General features: G+C 36.4%; 1 protein-coding gene across 1 annotated transcript in view; it reads right to left on the reverse strand.

Moving 5' to 3' along the window:
- Window positions 1-20389, reverse strand: part of LOC108975233 (T-cell leukemia homeobox protein 3) — a 36526-nt gene that overhangs the window by 12069 nt on the left and 4068 nt on the right. The window contains exons 2-3 of the mRNA XM_018943583.1: window positions 16431-16783; window positions 5353-5581 (exon numbers count right to left, since the gene is read on the reverse strand). Of these exons, the coding sequence (XP_018799128.1) occupies window positions 5353-5581; window positions 16431-16783 (582 nt within the window). The remainder of the gene's footprint in view (window positions 1-5352; window positions 5582-16430; window positions 16784-20389) is intronic.

Below are 20389 nucleotides of genomic sequence, written 5' to 3' on the forward strand. Positions count from 1 at the left end.
TGAGGGACTAGTTCATATATATACAGTCAGATGGACAGACAGACGGACATGGCTAAATCGACTCAGCTCGACATACTGATCATTTATATGTATACTTTATAGGGTCTCCGATCCTTCCTTCTGGGTGTTGCAAACCTCATGACAAAGTTATTATACCCTGCTCAGGGTATAAAAACAGGTCTGGGAAGTGTTTCTACGATTGCAAGAAGCAGTGGCATAAATGGGTTGAGGCTATTTTGAAAAAAGTTTCAAAAAATGAAAATTTCCGTTATTTTTTTAACAGATCTCGTATTTATAGTAAAAATAATAGATATTTAAGTGCAATCGTGTTTATCTTGCTATCTTGATACGCCAGTCTACATATATGGCTTAAACGTCTTGCTTGTTTGATTCGTCGCATAAGCTGAATTGATAATTCCATTGTGCTATTAACCTTTTATATCACCTCATAAAGGTTTCAGAGTGATAATATCATAACTTCTAGCTTCACTAAGAAAAGTTTTTGGGTTCTGGACTTGTCTAAAGTATTTCCGTTAATTTAAATACTAAACTCTCTGTAGTGTTTACGGTCTTTCGCATCAGTGTATCAATACCGTCATTTTTTTAATAGAGTTCATATCTACAGTAAAAGTAATAGATATTTAAGTGCATTATTTAAATAATAGCTGTCATTTTACATTTTATTTATAAAGTTATGTTTTTTTCTTTTTATAAATAATTACAAACTTGTGTCAATTTTAATTAGTATTGAAAAATTTCTATTGAAATATACAAATTTCATGAATTTCAATCACCTAAAATTTACTTACAATTAATATTTTTCCATGATTATTAACTAATTATGTCAATCAAGCGAGTTTTATATGTATATGCATACAAAAACAATTTAAATAACTGTCGCTGATGTGAAACCCATGCCAGTATTTGCGGTTATTTATTTCTTTAATTGAAAAGTTAATTTGTTTACAAAAAGCSCACATACAAACAAATCACCATACGAAAACTTCGTAATATGCATTCCACACGCAAGCTTTTGCATACAAAGCTGGCTATTAGTGTCTCTGTATGTATGCATATTTGTGTCACAGCATTGCAGGCATGTGTGCGTTTGTGTGTGTTGCGACTACTCAGTGAATCAAGAAATTTGTATGGCGATTAATTGAAAGCGCAGGCAATTTATTTTCAGCTATCATTTCAATATCTCGATTTGTTGTGATTTACTCGTGCCAATTCGCAGTTTCGCCGACGTTTGCATGTTGAACACACTTAATTCAGTCACCAAATAAAATATGTGTGTTTTACTAGTAAATAAAGAGCTAGAAATAAATGCGAGTGCTAGAGCTTAAGTAATAGCAAACACACAGACACATCAATTTGTAAATACGTATGTGTATATAGTATTTATATATAGTATCAATAAATATTTACAAAAATACACGTTGACACATGCAAAGTAAAAGTCCAGTTAGATTTGCTTCCATGCTGAAAAAAAAATAATGGACGTTAGATGTGCGTGTGTGTGTGTTGGCATGCAATACGGTCGCTTGATGACAGCTGTCAACGTTAACTGCTTTTAGTAAATATACAATCTAATGATTTCGACACAAAAACAGAGTAGTGAAAAAACTTCTAATCAAATGCAAACAGTGAATTTATCACGAAATTTAAAGCAATTGCTGGAGGCAACTCTGCCGGCTGTGCAGGCATAATGGCGCACAAAAGAAATTAATGAGCTACAAATTAAGCTCGAGCAGTCTAGGGGGATAAAATAGTGCAACCCGCAATGAGCAATGGGACACGAATAACAGTTGTAAAAACAAAAACAACAACAAAAAAGTATAAAAAAAATGGTAAAAAATGTCCACCATTGTAATCAGCGGCCATTTCCTATGTAAATGCGACGATTGAGTGAACGCTGGCCATTAAAATGTTAATGTGTTTGCTTGCCGCATTAGACGCTGCTGGCGCTACAGCCGCTGTCACAAAGCGATTATAATTACATATATAATTTTGATATATTTACTTGCAAGTACATATATTCCCGTAATTATTTAACTAATAACCAACAGTTTCTGATCGATGGCTTTCAACACATAATTTGCTGATAAATATAACCAAGAAGCTCCTTACTACCCCGAAATTACTGCTATTTATTCTAAATGCCTAAAAGCGCGCCCGCCTTTATTACCAAACGCAAAATCTACTATAAATAATTTAGCAGTTTTGTAACCGTTGATATCACTACGTAAGCGCTAAGCGTTGGCGTGACCATGCTTTTAACATTAAACTACAACAAGAAACGTTAACTTCGATTATGATACCCTTTACAGAAGCGCATCTTATCCCATATGAAGAAGAACTTGATTTTACTCGGCTTGTTTGTATGGAAGCTATATGCTATAGTGGTCGAATATCGACGATTCCGACAAATAAGCTATTCTTTGGGGAGTGAAGAATATGTGCAAAATTTCAGTTTGATAACTCTAAATACTTAGGAACTGGTTCGCTTATGGTATTGGCTCAAAAATGTTTATCAAACTTTAATCGTTGGTATCTTTTAAACAGTTAGGTTTACGAAAAAACCTTAAGAGACCATTTTGTAGTGCGTTAAATTTTCAACAAAATCTATAAAACAGGTTATTTTTTCAAGTAGCTAGAAGGAAATATGAATTTTTCTAACTGATAATAAGAAAAAAATAGAAAACTGTAAGTGGGAGGACTTGCTCGTTACAATTAAGAGCTCTTAATTGGAGAGATCTTTTTCTTAGTGTTGCTTAAGAACCTTTCCGAGTACCAAACGAAAAAAAAAAATTGATTTTTTTTGCCTCACCCTAATGTATATACTTTATAAGGTCTTCGACATTACTTTCTGTTGAAGGTATAACAAAAATAAAAAACTCCAACAATATTTTGGCCGCCATTTATAAACCCTCTATTTGTTTTCTTTCGTTTTTAAAACACTTCCTTCACATACATGTTTGTATAATATATGTTTGTATTTGTGAGGGTTGAAAATTGAAGCGTTGAAAGATATAACTACCCTCCACCTACTCTCACGCCCACAATGAAAATTGTACACAAATTTGTACTCACTTTCAAAAACGCACTTCTTCCATATCCCGCCCCCGCTGTCGCCGCAGCACAGTTATGGGGGCGGTTAGGCGTCGCCAAACGGTGCGAAAAAAAGGGAAAAAGCGGTCTGCTCGAAATTGAAATGTGGCATTGTTCCACACGTTACACGTTTAATGTGTTCATGAATTTTTAAAGTGCTTATTTTCATTTTACACGTTTTATATCATACGCATACATAATAAATAACGGCACTTTTTTAAACTCCTCTCGCAGTGGCAGCAAAGTTTTTGCAACTACACATTTTACTCATTTGTAACTCTCGTTGGCAAAAGGTATGCATTTTCTAAACAAAACTCAAAGATATTCTTTTCGGTTTTTTTTCCAAAAAGTTTTAAAGTATTTTCGGTTTAAAAATTTAAAATCGATTTTAAGTGGAACTTTCTGCGATAAATATAAATTCAATTGTATAAGTTGTGCGAGATACCTTCAAAAGTAAACTTTTATGCGCTTTTTCCCTGGTTCCCTTCTTTGAATTTTGTCATCTTTTAACAAAATTTACTTGTAAAGTCAACAACAGAAATTTTTAGATGAATTATGTACAAAAAAAAAGATATAGTGATTAAATCGTATGCTATTTTATCTCGTCATATTCGTTATGCCAGTCTATATGACTTATACCAGTTGCTTGTTCGATTCACCGCAAATCCAAACTTAAAAATCCATTTTGCTATTTACTCTTTATTTCACGTCATAAAGGTTTAAAAGACAGAGTGCAAATATTAGTTCTAGTTTCACTGAGCTTAGGCTTTTTGGCGTTTTGGACTTGTCGTAAATATTTCTGTTAATTTAAATAATAAACTCTCTGGAGTGTTACGGTCTTTTCGGATCAGTGTATATTGATAAATCACATGATTGTTGCATACTACTTTTATTTTGTTCCTCAGGAAAATATTGGTGCTGGAATATACTGTTCAGAGTTAGGCTTAAGACAACATTTTAAGTTTCTACACCACTACAGTATACTTCAAGCTGAGGTATTTCCTATTGCGAAAGCCGCGGACAGTCAAGCAACAATTAAGACAGTAACCTCGTATCTCACATCCGCCAGAAGTGTTTTGGGAAGCAGAGTAAAGTGTTGCCAGAAGTAAGGCAACGAAATATCGCTCGAGATTGCCAAGAAGGGTATACAGCCAACATCCGAAAACGTGATCAACACTGAGAAACCATGCATTAGAACGATGGAACGAGCTACCTGGGTGCAAAACTACAAAAGTCATGTGCAAAATGGTAGATCGGAAGTACTCAAAATTCTTATTGGAACTCGATAGAAGAGACCGTAGAAACATGATGCCTTGTCCTGCATTGGCAAGACTACGCATCTAAGCTCCATCTGGTATCGCAAAGGACCAAACTGGTATATAGGTTGTCCGGCTTATTGACCTACTAGATTAACCTAAATTAACCTAAACTAACCTAAGCTTGCTTCAAATTTTGTGTTTCCAATGGAATAACTACGGAATCTTCCATCCAGCTGTAATAATAACGATGGTATCGAAGAGTTTTTGAAAACAGTGCTTGAAAATCATGGTGGTGGCATCAGAGAGATTGCAAAGGATCTCTACATCTCTTATGAATCGACTCAATACATTTTGGTTCATGTTTTAGGTAAGAAGCGTGTTCAATAACGACGTACCCTAGGATATTATATTTTTTCCATTACTAGTGCCAAATCGTAGATGTACGAAGGGACTTCGAAGCCGAAACCGAAGAAACAACTTTATAGTCGGTTAAAAAKTCAAAGTAAAGTTCATCGTTTTTTATTACTGTAGCCAGGTTCATAATGAGTTCGTTACAAAGGTCAATAACGAATATTTCGTTTCCATTTTGCGTCGTAAATGACTGGATTTGTGAGCAGAAAAATCATTGATTTGGCGTTACGATAACGTGCCGACACATAAGTGCATGTTTGTGATTAACTTTTTCGCCAGAAACGATACRAGAGTCATCGCTACGACATCCTATGTCCTAGATTTTCCTCTGACTTTTTTTTTTGTTTTCGAAACTTTCAAAATCCCCTTTCAAAGATTATTTCTAAGTTTTCTAAGTGTGCAAAATGGGATCACTGATAGTATAACTGAATTCTTTTATAACAAATATCCAGCTGATGGCCTCAAGCTAGTGCTGTTTTTTTTTCTCTTGTTTCCTGTATATTTATTGTACATGAAATAAATAAATATCTATCTATCTATAAGAAATATATGTTTCAGTAACAACACTCACCTCCATTTCGTACGCCGATTCTGGAACCAAGTCTTCACTTGTGCATCGGTCATCTTAAGACCGCGCGCCAGTGCCGCTCGCTCGGCGGAGGCTAAATATTTTTGCTTGTGGAAACGTTTCTCTAATTCGGCGACTTGTATGCGTGTGAAGGATGTGCGGGGCTTTTTCCGCTTTGGTGGTGTGCGATTTTGATATGGATGTCCGATGCGACGGGTGATGGGAAAGGCAGCTGTAAGAAGAATAAAAAACAAAAGGCACATCAATAATGTTTTTTTAGTACAGCTATATACACATAAAGAAGCTGATTATCATTTAAGACTCTTCGTACAAATATTTGTGAGTGAAAGGGCACGCAATTGTGTGGACTTTGTCATAGTACATATATAGTTATTGTCTAAGCATGTGATTGTGGTGCGCCTACCGACGGTGGCGTCTAAGCAATCGAGCAATGAACTCAACTTAATTTAATTGTAGGGTTTCAGTTTCGAAGCAATTTGTAAAGYAATAAATTCCCAGAGATAACAAGCAATTTCCGATATTTACTTCCGGCGCGGCGCTTAGCCTATGTGTGCATGCGTGTGTGGCATTGCGGTGTGTCAGCAAATGTACCTGTATAACGGCGTAGCTCATCGGTGCGAATGTGCCACAATGTATTGTATCAATTATCCTGTGTATACCTGCTGTGAAATCAATTAGACACTTCAAAATGACCGCGCCCCGAGCAGTGAGCATGCAACCAGACTAATGCCACTGTATCTTCCGCATACAAACATACATGGATGCGATCCTAATTGCTGTTGTTATCCTAAATTCGGCTTATCAGTCATACTTAAATAGTTGGAGTGTGTTGCGTGTACCCGCTGGAAGAGGTAAGTGCGTGTGTCATTTGCGTTTGGCTAAGCCCAACGACTTGTGCAACAGACGGACGCTTCGGTATTACTGATGTGTATGTTGGCATTTCACTTTTTCATTCATAAAATTATTAACTTTTTATATCTTCTTCTTAGCGGCRAAGTAGAAGCGCCGACCCATGCAATTAAGTTTTTATTTTAGTTTAATAGTGTTTAAATGCGTCAAAAGTGTCTGAGTGCGGACCATCAACTGAATATAGGATTATTTCTTTCTTTTTTTGATATTTGTGTGTATTAATTGCTTGTTTTTAGTAGGTTACCCTTAGTTTGAAGAAATTATGTTATATAGTATACTACTAGGGTTGCCATTTGTATTTCGTGATTCGATAACAAAAACAAATATTAATCATCGAAAATCATTTTAATGTTTTTAAAAATATTCTTCATYAATATTTTTACACTTTTACATGCGTTTGAACCAATTGTCGAAGCACTTTAGCCACTCGGATTGAGATATCTTCAAAACATATGTACGTTTTGAACTGAAGACAGCGGCGGAAAGTAGATTTGRGTTGAAAAATCCTTATGTRTTTTGCTGCAAGAGTTATACATTTTTGGACGCCAGTGTTTGGAGAATTAAGTATATTTGGAAGRAGTTGTATCGTTTTTTCGTAAACTGTTTCCTTTATTGACGGTAAGCCACTTTCTTCTAAGATACATTTAGTTGGTGATGTAGGAAAGGCGTTTAAGCTACGACGAATCGCGGCGTGATGTGGAGCCTCTAACAGCTTAATGTTTGTGTTCCAGCACCAACCGTAAATACAAAATATTTAAATATACATAATTCACATATTTAAATTGGAAGCAATCTTTTCCACATTTTATGATGTATCTAAACTCGTATTTTTCCCATGTTCCCAATATAAACTTCGAATTTTCCTTAGAATTCACATGCTTGCAAGCACGTGATCACGTGTTAAACTGACAAATCGCATGTCTTATTGATGCTTTCTACAAAAGCACATAAAAACAGCTAAGTCAAAGCTCAACTCATTTTTTACATTTCGACTAAGGTAAATSCAGAATAATATCAAACTTTATACRTTGTTTATGCTTCGGCGAAAAAGCATAAATTCACGAGGAATCAATATGCCGAGAGTTTACGGCCAATCGAAAATTCACACGTAGCTGAATATGAGCATATGTATCATATATAAGTATGTATATACACATGTGCGTACAGGATTGCTGTGCTTCGCCCATATTTTCGGTAATATCAATTGCAGTAAAAGTCATTTATCGCACCGCAAACGCTACACATCATAAGCACATGATTTGCCACATACCCCACAAATGCATATATCGGCATTTGGAGACTGCGCTGAATAAGCGAGTGTATGTATGTATGTATGGTTGCTTAACCCCAAGATCAACCCTCATGCTCAGCCCCAAAATCCACGTGTATCGACGTTGTGAACGTTGCCGATTTTACGAGTGTGGCAGTCACAACCAGAAAGGAAAGGGGCTTCGAGCTTGGGGGCAGGCTTTTAAATCTCTTGTAAACCACGTAAGCATAATTTTATAGGCCCACCATTTAAAGMAACGAATTATGTAGTTGTAAAAGTGTTACGAGCGCACAAACGTASCTCACAGGAGTGGGGCTGCTTGCGAATAATGGTGGTTGGTTGCGATTGAATTTGCATATATCAGAAATTCGGCAATCAACAAACACACCAACAACATATACACGTAAATATTTATTGTAATGTAACGTTTTACGGTAACAGCTCACTTGCGGGGGGCYGACTTAGCGACCTGCAAAACACATGTGTACAACAACGTTGCAAGAGCTCGACGGTTTTATATAAGTACATTTTTATTTATTATTGCCCCACACAAGCGTTTTTAAATAATCCGAAGGGGATATGAAATTTTATGATATCAACCGAGTGTTTGAGTGTTCTCTACATCTCTGGCTGCTTCTTAAGCATCGTCCCACTCTTCGTCGGTTTGTACTTCTTGCGCTGAGTGTAGCGTCGCGTGAATGTGGTGGCTCCAGCACAAGACGAATAATCCGAAAAGCTTTTAACATGCATTATTTATGCGGAAAACCGACGGAACCTGGCGAAAGGACGAGTGAGAACGGTGTGGCATTTGCTTAAAATATATATGTGTGTGTATGTGTATGTATTTATTGCATAGGATACGACGACCTTTCGAAAATGTAAATACCCCAGCATAGTTAGTAGTTGAACTTGATTTAGATAAATTGAAAAATAGCAAAGATATGATTTTTGGGGTTTAACATGCAGCAGCAGGGCAACGAGGTACTTTGAAGGATATGAAACTTACTAAGRAATTTGGTGCGTTGAGGTTGGCAAAATTTTACTTTGAAAATATTTAACGACTGCTTAAACATCGATTTTACGTTYATGAAAGTACTTAAGCAAATTGCTTCCTGCTTATGCCGTTATCGGGCATAGAARTCATTTATAATAGCAACTCTTATGAAAATAAGTTTGACCTAAAAGTTTTTGAAGTATTTGAATCAAAGAGGTCAGATTGTGAAATATTTATTTTGTATGCACAAAGTCGCGTCTATAGATGGGAAATTTTTCAATTTATATTAAAATATGKGAATTTAAATAATAAGGAAATATAAAGTTTGACTTTGCCATGTACATACAGGTTGATGGGTATATGTTTATACATACAAATATGTATATTATCAAATAAAAATGTTTTTCGATGGGGGCCCGACAAATACTGAGCTAAGTAATGAAAAATCAAAATTTGGAAAATTTGAATTGGAAGCAACTCATAAGGCGCATGTGACCTTGGCGACGTTGTCATTGTGAAAGAGTACTTCGAGTGAGAATAGTCTTCATATTCAGCCTGCAAAGTGTCTTTGATTTTACGATTTCTTTTTTAAAATAAATAAAAMATAATCGATTTTCAAACCGATTTTTAAATTTTTTTAAATTTGGCGGACAAGCCGATTTCTACACACGGCATCTTCATCTCCATATCTCTGGATAATGGCCCCATTTGGGAGGCATTACATGGTAAAGTAAACTTATGACAAGGAAAAAGAAAAGGGAAAAGGAAAAGGAAAGATAATACTGTCTCAGCAATGAATGCCGATGTGGCCCTTTCATATGGCGTTACGAAAAGGGTAAACTTCACAAAGAAGTTTAAAGTTTCTACTACTGAATAGCAGCATAATTCGGGGGTATACTTACGGCTCGGTAATACTTAGCAAACGGCACTAAAAACGGAAAAAACGGAGTCTTTATTATCTTTGTTTGGGAATATCATAAATTTTTGATATTATCCATCTCCAAGTCCACTTTAGATAATATTTTTTTTTTCATTTTGCTATGTGTTTCGTGGGATCGAGTTGTTTCTCTAAAACCAAATTCTTAATTTGGACCTGTACTGTNTGTTTCTCTAAAACCAAATTCTTAATTTGGACCTGTACTGTATATAATTTTGTACTTGTAACTGAAAGTCCTTTTCTTCGCGAAGTATCACTTATGATAGAAATAATGTATAACTTTTAACTTTTRGGGAATCCACCCATGATCTACGGTGACTGATTTTGATGGTAAAAAATTCGCCTCAAGAGAAGTGTTTGAAAATCGATTRTCCTAGCCGRTACATACATATGTATGTATGTCATTCAAAATTAGAGATGATTCTCAATTTTTGTAAAACATTTTTGTATTCTGATGCTCATACCAAAATTAGTGTGAAAATTYAAAATGTTACTAGGCGGGTTTTATGTTTCTGAGAATGTACATATTAAGCCCATTTATGAGTAAATATTGATACGCTTTTTCTATTTGGTCAGTACTTTGCCTCCTTCCAGAAGCAATTATGTCCACCACTTGCTTCTATTTTTGTATCTTACAAATATTTTTTCTCAATCCAGGCAATATACATATGTATCTATAGTAAGTATTCGTATGTGTTATGCATTCACTTAGTCCGAAACGAAGGTGCAGCCATCGTTGTCGCCACTAACCACTTCCGAACTGTTACTCAATGACTGTTGATGACTGTCGCATAGCGGCGCTAAATATGCATAAAGTCCTATCRTTAAACGGTTCAGAAACGACTTAAGGCATCCATAAATCATCGAAGCATAAGAACAGATGAGGCCGCGCCATGAAATGTTGCCACCATGGTTGTGCTAATGCGGGGCAACGACTGGAAGAAGTCAATTTAGAGGAAAAAGCCAAGGCGCCACCTTATCAGCGAAGACAAAGAGCACAACAAGCGACAACGTAAATTTCTGATAAAAGTGTAAGAATTAATAAGCACAATAAGGGCGACGCGACGCGCAGYGAGAAATCGTATGGATGTGAGGTAGCAAGGCAGGGAGGTAGCGAGGCGGAGAAGAAACGGTCGAGATATAAAATTGAATATTTTCTGCTTATAGGAATCGAATATATCGAATTGAGGCAAGTATGTGACATAGTCAGTTGTGGAATTGACGCATAAAATTTGAGAAGACACTGAGAAGCACGTAATAAAAAAGGTGCAGGCGGAAATGTATGAACAGTGCCGGCTACCAGCCGATGTTTAGTAATTAATAAAATTAAAAGCTTAACAGAGCCATATGCGCAAACACACACATAAGCATACATATATGTTTACGCTTAAGTATGCATCAACTAGCGGCTTTTGCGCATGCGCGGACCTCCACAATTTGCATGGATAAGAGGAATATGCCGACAACCAGGCGCGTCGTTTGCGGAAAGCGCGAGCATAAAGTGAGTTTCTACGTCTGCACGACAAAACGCGGCCGCGCACAAGCTACTGCCATGTGCTATGTATGTATGTATGCTAGTGGAAGTGTTCGCGCTTCGATTTCAAAGTCATTTTGGCGGCTACGACCGCCCAACGCGTAATTAATTCCTTCTACTCGAAATTAAAAAGTCATGTAAACCAGCTCATTAAAATAACGAAAAGTCCACAGTCACTCAGGACGCATTGCTGACCGACCGCGCTGTCAGTGCTWAAATCGAACACTTCAATCGGTACTTTGAAAGAGTAGCGAAATCGGAGAGTGCCGGCAACGCAATGTTGCGTCGAGCAKCTTAACCGACAAATGCTGTCTACGGTTCGTCCGTCGGTGACACGAATTTAAATTGATCTGCTAAGTGGTGRGCTAAACAGGTCAAATACGAAATACTGCGGTGATATTTTTGGTTTTTCGATTTTTATATTTTGCTGTATTGGCTTGCGTTTTTCTGTCATAGAAGGAGTTTAGGGATGTTTCGCATGACCTTTGTTTTCAGATAATGAAGGGGTGTGGCTCATATGGAATAATAAAAGTTTCTAGAGTAATAATTTATCTGTAATTATCTAGATTCAAGAAATTTAAAATTTCGTTATATTACAGATATTTATTTGTAATTCCAATTAATTTTTGAAACTTATCCAGAAAGTTTAAAAACTAAACTAATTAACAAATTACATATTTTCTGAAGTTCAAGTGTTATCTCTATTCCTAATAAAAAATAAACTTCCAAGTGTYCTTTYAATAGYCTTTTTTTGACAGATCTCGCATGAGCTGTCACGTCAAGCTGTCTCATTAATTTTTTCAGTATTATTTGGCATTTCATTGCCTTACGCCTGAAAWCCTTCAAATTTATTACGAAAATTCACTTTCGCTAAAGTATGTGTTTTGCGCAATTCGCTAAATTATGGTCAACATAACCGGCCTACTGAGTGTACTATTCGCAGCATCATCATCCATTTGGAGACCCAGCGTTCGTTATTGGACAGTATTCGACCGAATACACAACGTCTAACACTCAGTGAAAGACCGTGGAGAGTCTATTCGGCGCCATTCGCAGCAACTCGGACTGACGTATGGAACGACTTGCCGCATTTTCGCAGTGGGTTTCAGAGATACAAAATAAAGGTATTTTTACAATTTTTTTTAATATAAGCAATCATATATTTGAAAATATAAAATGTTATATCAAAGGTAGATATTTGAACAGTATCTCCTGAAATTTCGATACAAAATGTTGTAATTTCAGCCGTTGAGACCTTATTTCCCTGGGTGTCTCACAAAAAAGTGCTCTCGCCGTGGACAGCATAACTTATTGTTGGTTCATATAAAATTAAAAAATTAAGCATATTCCGTTAGTACATATCTAACGTAGGAAATAAAAAATATTAAATTTTCCTTTTTTTCACAGACTTTGAACAAAATCTAATTTTTTTGTCAAATTTTCGGTGAGCTGATAATTTCAMGCTTTGTATGTAAAATTTAAAGTCTGCGCGGACGATCCCGCTTCGATTCAGGCCTTGGAACAAAACATCACGTGCGTTATTCGTCAGTTACTAGTGGAAATGCACAAACGAGGCGTCGAAAATTGGACTTATCGGACGAATGCTCTGGACCAAAGTTTTAGTTGCATCTTCGCATGTACAAAAGAAAGCATACCAAAAATGCCGAGAGAAGTATTCAAGCATAGCCAAGAGGGGTTATTCATTATACCGTATATGTTGCGATGAGTTTTTGAAAATCTCTTTAAAGAAATATTTCTAAGCACCCTTGATCACTTTTAAAATTTCACACCCAATAAAAACGTTCAGAGTTCCTAACACAACACCCTTTTTCGCAGAATTAATCACGATAGCACACGTCTTCCTTTACACACATGCAAGGAACGCACAATGTAAACAAATTAGTAAAAGCAAAGCTTGATTCGAGCCTCACTGAAACATCACAACCAACGGAAACGAAATTGGATATTCTCGAAAATGAATACTTAACGCGTCGAATCATCTTTAGCAGCATTGGCTCTTCATGYTGGCTGCAATGGGCCTCCCCAAAGTGGCAAGTGCTAGTGTGTGGCAGTAAGTACTTCTGGGCGGCGAACTCATCGCAGCTCAACGGGTGATAGTGCTATGTGTAGTTGAGAACGTTTGAAGGCGAACATGCTTTTATACTTTAGCCATTTAAGTTTGCAACTAACTACTAAAACGCAACAACAATATACACCTATAGTATACATATATGCGAGCAGATCACGCGCCTCCATCAAAGTCTGAGCATCCGTAAAACAGTAGCAACAATGATAATCGGTTCAGCAGTCCAGAAGCAGCGCATGCCCATGTGTGCCGCTGGAAGCTGTGTGACACGTTGCCACCATTTAGTACGTCAACCGCGCACGCCGCCCCCCTTGTTGCAACCAAAATGCCTGTGCGCAAGTGCGTGTTGCCGCAAACGTGCAACTGCAACACACATCCTTTTTCAAAACRCTTGCCATGTATAGTGGTTGTGTAGCTGCTGCATTTTATAGCTTGCAATTTTTTGTTGTTGTTGTTGCTTTCACTGCAACACTCTTTTGTAAGATCGATGTGGCACGCATTCTTGAAGTGTGCGTGCTTTGTGGCAATCATGTTAATGCTACTGCTTTGGCCCCTCCAATATTGTTATTGTTGTTGTGCGGGACTCTGAAGGCGGTAATGTGTTATATGTGAATGTTGTTGTTGCTGGCAACACCACAATTTGTAACGAAAAACAGTAGCCTTGTGCCATTTTTAGTCATTTTGTATGCTACTCCCTCTATAATTGTTATTATTATTGCATTTTAAGTAGCACATATGAATACCCACACAYTCATATGTACATTTGTGTTTATGTRTGCGTATATATGCGATGTATTGCCAAGACAGTTCATAGAAAGTGAAATCAATAGTTTGCAGARTTCTTTCTTGATGACTTCTCTTTAACAGCTTTGTAGGCAATGCTGCCACAGCTTCACCACTAAAACCAGACTCWTTGATGCTTTGTAATGCGATAATTGAATGCAATTCATTTGTCAAATTCCAGCCGGTGGTCTTCCGTACGGAAAAAGCTTTTACGCCAAAGCACTGATAAGCCGGAATCCACAGCCAATGGGTTCCGCTTGAGTGAGGACTGCTGTGATTAATGTTGACGTCTTTACAGCACTCATGCAAGGTATTTGAAATGTGGGCCGTAGGATGAATGAAGCTATGTTTTGGAACAGAATATACACATGCCGGTATCTTCTTTTTAGGAGTACATTAGCTGAATATTTTTTTGTKGACTTTGTACAAATAGAAAACACGGCAGACGGTTTCTGGATTAAACGAATATTTTTGGATATTTTTTGAGTACAAAGAAACTAGTTTTTTAGAATAGTGCAAAGCGATATAGTTTCTTATGAGTATGCCGAAGGTTTTTAAGTTGTTAGTCCAGTCTTTGATTTTTAAAAMATTCAACTTTGTTTGGTGTCAAATACAGCTTAGAGTTGTATATGTGTATAATCATTATAAACTGATAGAATAGTGAAACAAAAATTTATCGGTTCAACTCGCCTCAAATGAGCTGGTCAATGAGCTAGAAAGTTTATATGCTTTTTTGTCGATGCAAAATTTTTCGAATCGAGCAATGAGGTAATCGGGGGCTATCATACGTATACAGTAAAATTTTCTCGTAAAATGTGATGCGGAAGATTTACTTATAAATACTAAAATGCATTCTAAAATCTGGAAATACTAGTTCGCTACCTCTTTCTTTAATACCAGAATAAAGTGCCAAACATAGACATTCTTTGATGGATCTAGACTGACCTAATTCCCTAAAATCGCTTGTTCAATATAATTTATGATTATTGTTAAATTTTAATTTTTCGATTGATGGAAACTTTATTCCAAAAAATATGTTGTTCACTAAGTAATTCCGTTTTTTTTATTTAGCATAATTTCAAAACTATTTATTTATTTCGTTAAACATTTTATGGAATTATGTATTCTACATTTTGATTCAATACTTTGTGCAATTTTTCGTGTAAGATATCGAATGCGTAATCGTAAAATTACTGATCTTTGCTTTCAAAAAACTGGTCTAAGTGGTTTTAATGTTCTGATTTGAAGTGAAGGTTCTCTCAATCAACAAATTTTGTAGAGACCGACCGGAGAAAGTAATACGTGTAGTTTGAAGGTGCTAAGTCTGGAGAATATGGTGGGTGTGGTTGCACATCCCATTCGTCCATTCAAAGTGCAAAAGCTTTTCGCGAGTCCTCAAATTTTTAAAAAGTCTCGTATTTTCCTGGCGTAACACTCCTTCTTTTCTATTGGTCGATTTTATTTTAGCCACAGTGGCTTTAAGAGTGTTTCCAGAARCCAATTTTGGGCATTGTCGTTCAACAACACATCTTCTCCGCGTACATCACATATTTTTCGTTTTGCATTGCATTTTCACAATTGCGCAAGTGAAGAAAGTTCTCTGATCTCCCTTCACTTAGAATTAGKCAGAACGATTCTTTTACATATGGCTCTAGCAGCTAACGACTTCCGGTCWTAGACCAAGTATCTCCTGGGTAGCCAGGAATCATCCGTTTTAAGGCGAGMTAAAGTGAGAAGGCGAAACATCTCCTCTCCAGGGTTGTGTGTTGGGTTTGGGACCCACCACGTGAAAAACTCTACCAATGAAAAGTAAAAAGCATTAATTTTATAGCAAAAAAGCAAAATATGCCGAAAATGCTGTTTTCAATCTTCCATCTTCGAAAGGACACCAAACTAAATCTTTTTAAAAAGTTTTAAAAATTTKTTTACAAACAAGTTCGAAAACATTAGAACGGCTACATTTTCGAAGACTGTAATTCAAAAGGTATTTGAGATATTTTGGGATGTTAAACTTATTATATTATTTTTAAGGAATCTATCGAAATATGAAATCGAGTTTTTACAAATTTCCCACCCAATAAGGTGCCCCTTAATCCCGTGTGAAAACGTTTTTCAAAAGTTTTCATGAGTTTTGGGTTCATTCTTCAGTTTGATACAAAACGTCACAGACTGCTCTTTTATCGAACTGTATTCTCCATTACCAGGACGCACATCACTAACCYCCTTCTGATTTTGACACAATTCCGATTAACGACAACATGAGCAATCCATAAATGGTGATTTTAGTAGATGCCCCACAGCGTTTACAACGTTTTGCCGCCCAATATGTTTGGCTGGCACAAAACGGCTGATGTTACCGACGTTTTTGATGGATCATTAAATTGAAAAAATTCAAATACACCAAACTCCTGTTTAAAGCAGTGGCGGCGACAGTAGTTAAACGGAAGCTCTTTTGTTAATACTCATGTTTTTGGTTGCTCTTAATTTGTTGTTATTTTATAATAATAAATCGTTGTTATTGTATTTTTTTTATTTACACAAACTCACCTGCCAATCTGTCCTTGACCGCCTGATGTGCCAGAGCGGCGTGGTGCAACGGCGGTAACGCCCAGGTTAGCGGTGTGCGTTGCGGCGGTACGCGTAGTACATGTCCGGCAGCGGCAGCCGCAKCTGCGGTGGGATACAGATGCGGATATGTATAGAGTGCGGTGGCGCCGCCATACGTCGATGTTGCTATGCTGGTGGCCAACTTGTACGCAGCCAAGTCATGTTCACTCTGTATATCTTTTTCAGGACTTTGTTTGTTGTTGTTTTCGAAGGGCTTCGACAGCAAGCGTGATATGCTAAAGGGCAAATTCTCACTAGACGATGASCGCGTTTGCTCCGACTGCACGGATTCACTGGAATTAGAAATTAAATCGAATTATGTGAAATCTTTCAAATTGGATGGGTAATATGTTAATAATATATAGTCCTTAAGGTTTTGAGTTGAGATGAAATTTTCCTTATGTCCTTTTCCCTCATGAACCTGCTTAGTTATCGGAATCACCGATACATGAAAACTGAATGGTCAAAATGAAGTTTTTGTATGGAAAACTGCACAAAATTTCACATGGATTCAATGACCGTTTTGTTATACCGCTGTATAATGTAAGAAATGCACATGTGAAGGGTACTTTAGCTTTCGTGCGGCCATTTTGATTAACGGGGTTTCTTGTTTTATTTGAGTTAAAAGCATACAAATTTTCGAGATATCATGTCCACCGACTTCAAGAACACAGTTTCGAGGAAACCGCGTTTAGAGATGGTGCATTTAGCGTAGCTAGCCTCGAGTGCAGAAGTTGTCAAGGCTGTATCTCTAAAACTATTACTCGGATCAACTTGGACAATATTAAACAGGTGTTGTAAACTTAATAAGACAAACAAAGAAGAATTCTCAAACCCACCTAACGCCTTAAAGAGAAAAGTAGCCSAGACACGAATCAATGAGTGTTAGGAAAAGTCGAAACCGTTGCCACGACAGTTGGTTCTACGGACCCGGATTTTAATGYGGCTAAAGACTGTCGTCTCGGAGGAATTAAGACGCTACAAAAACAACAACAAGGAAAAATCGGATTACATTTTTTTAATTATTGTCCAGTGTAATAAAAGTTATGGTCCAAGTTAAACACCTCAATTTGTTTTTTAACAAAGAACATTTATTTAGCTGTCACGGCCTCATTTCAACATTTTTTTTTATAACTAACAATGTTTTCAATTAACTAATTTTGGAATTCGTAGGCGACGGTTTCGATTTTAGAGACTAACTTCGCAAAAAGGCACGTCGTAATCTCACTTATAAGCTAAAAAGAATATGCGAAGAAGTGTCCTTCAAAGACTTAACGCCTCTTCATGTTTCAAAATTTTGACTCAATCTACAAAACAAGCGATGTTTGCGATTTTTAGCATTTTTGGCATTATAGTATAAACAAAATATTCGTGTAAGAACTTGTCGCATGCACAGAGTCACGCACACTCGCTTGTTGTTGTTCTACTTTTATCGAATCCGTCACTGGCTGCTGGACAATCACAAAACTCACACGAATATTTGCTTTTAAACGCGCGTTTTCATGTTCATGTTTCGCACCAGCCTTATTCGATTGACTTYAGACGATTGTTGTTGTGATTTCGTTTATTTGTGTGTACCATTGGTGTTGCCAGCGATTGCTAATACGACTGCGGGCTGCTGACTGCTTGCTGTTGACATTGTGGTCCATCGTCATTYGCATGTCTAATCGAAAACGGCGCTATGTCGTGCCTTGCGTGGGCCTCCAGTCCCCTTTCGATTCTTAGTTAATAAATGCGAGTATTCCGCTGCAGCGTACTGCAGTCTATTGGATTAAACTACCTTTCATATTCGTGTTGTTATCAGTGACACTTTGTAAAACTCATTAATTTAAAATGGAAATCAAATATGTACACTCATTATAAATGGCGGCCATACGTACATGCGTATGTGCAAATTTATGCTTMTATACAAAGTTTGTTCACTAAAGAAGCGATTACATGCTGGGTAACAAGGTAGTTCAATTTGTGTGCTTGGCAGTTAACGGTGCAGGATTCTYTTGTATTTGAGTCAAATGGGCCGGCAATAACTAAAAGGCGCTAAAAGGAATGAACGTAGTATATTTCAAAAAAAAAAATTCTTCAAAAAATCCAAGTGTGTGATTGTGGTCAGAGAGGTAAAACGACATTATTTCATTTTATTTCTACTTAAAAAAAAAATCTTTATAAATCATATAAAATGCAAACCAATACTTTTTAAGAAACATAATTGAACAGKCATCGTATAGTTAAGTAGTTTCGAAGCGGCCCCATATTGCCAGTTAATGCGGCCCTGATATTATAACTCTCTTTACACATGTGGATAATGCCAAACAAGCATCGTTTAGTTTAAGTGGTCACGATTTTCTTACATTTTGCTTTGCTCTTGACGCCAATTTGTTGATTTCACAAGTTCTTATCGTGCTAAAATTAAATTAACGTCATCTTTCATATATAAATATAAAGTTATATATATTTCACACATAATTTTGCTTTAGCAATGAGACATAATATTACTGTTCATGCCGGCTTACTGACTTCAGGCCTAACTATAATGTGCGTAAGCTAGCTTAAGCCAGCGTAAGCAACTGTCCGAATAYACACAAATTGTATGTTGCAACTATAATGTACTTTACATCAAGTTTCGTTAAGTTTTTTCAAACGTCATTTGCTTAAGGAAAATGCGAAACTGTTCGCATCTTCCGTACGGAATCAGCTGTTTTCGCTTTTTGTCAACAGATACATAATTTTGAATTTGAAGATGGAGAACGACGAATGTTCTATACAAAGTTTAATCGAAAATATTGGAAAAAAAAAAATGATTTTGCGATGTATATAAAAAAAATCTATGTGGTYAATCCCACTTCCTCTTCCTGTTTATTTCCCCCATTGACCGAACTCTTTAATTTCACTAATTTTTGTCAATATGCATATTMCKTCTAAAACAGAAGTAAGCATTTTGATWGTTTTTAAATATTTTAATTTTCTATTCATTTTTACAAAATCCAAACGAAATATAAAATCAAACACGAATTGTTTATTGGCCATTTTYTCTTCTGTATGTAAGTACATTATAATCATTCAAAASTCTACTCTCCGTTCCTTATGCATTTCACAGGCTTTTCGTTAATTTTTTGACAGTAACATATAGGCCAGAAAGTAACAGTAAGGCCTTTAATCATAAAAAATCATGAATCCAAGGGGTCAATTTAGAACTCATAGGAACTTCTATTTTTCAAATAGTGTTAAGAATCATATCAAATTGTAAAAGTATCTCGCCAAGGCTCTTGCAAAGCTTTAACTACCTAATGTTTTATTTTCAGTGACATAARCAGAGTGATCATAAATTAGGGTTCGATACACGAAGATAGAAATAAATGAGTAGCATTTTCCAAAAATGAAATGATAAACACTCAGTATTGAAAACAACTATTAWAAGAAGCCAATTCTAGGAACCAAATGAGTTATATTTTTWATTTTTCATACCCTGAACAGGGTATATGAGTTTGCCACGATGTTTGGAAAACACAGAAGGAAACATAGGAGCTCCTAGAAATTATGTACGTAAAGATCAACGTAACGACCTGGGTCAAAGACTTAAGATAGTCCCTTAGTTTTTCTCCCCGAAAAGCTAATAGTTTCTCGGAACCGACGAGATATCCTCACGAAATTGCCATGTATTCTTGTCTAAGGCAAAAATGCTATCTCCGAAGRAATTGTTCAAATCGGATTTCTATAGCAAGATTTTTATTTTGTGAATGGCATTATAGCTTAAGTGCTACCGAAGTTAACGTTCAGTTGTTCTTATTATATTGTCTCCGATTTGACAGAAGAAATATGGCTAAACAACTAAATCAGATTTTTCCGTTAGTTTTCTCTTGAAGCCAAGTAACAAAAAAAAAAAAAAAAAAAAAAAAAAAAAA

The sequence above is a fragment of the Bactrocera latifrons genome, unplaced genomic scaffold, assembly GCF_001853355.1.
Source record: "Bactrocera latifrons isolate USDA-ARS-PBARC rearing strain unplaced genomic scaffold, ASM185335v1 scaffold_63, whole genome shotgun sequence".
Classification (NCBI taxonomy): Eukaryota; Metazoa; Arthropoda; class Insecta; order Diptera; family Tephritidae; genus Bactrocera; species Bactrocera latifrons.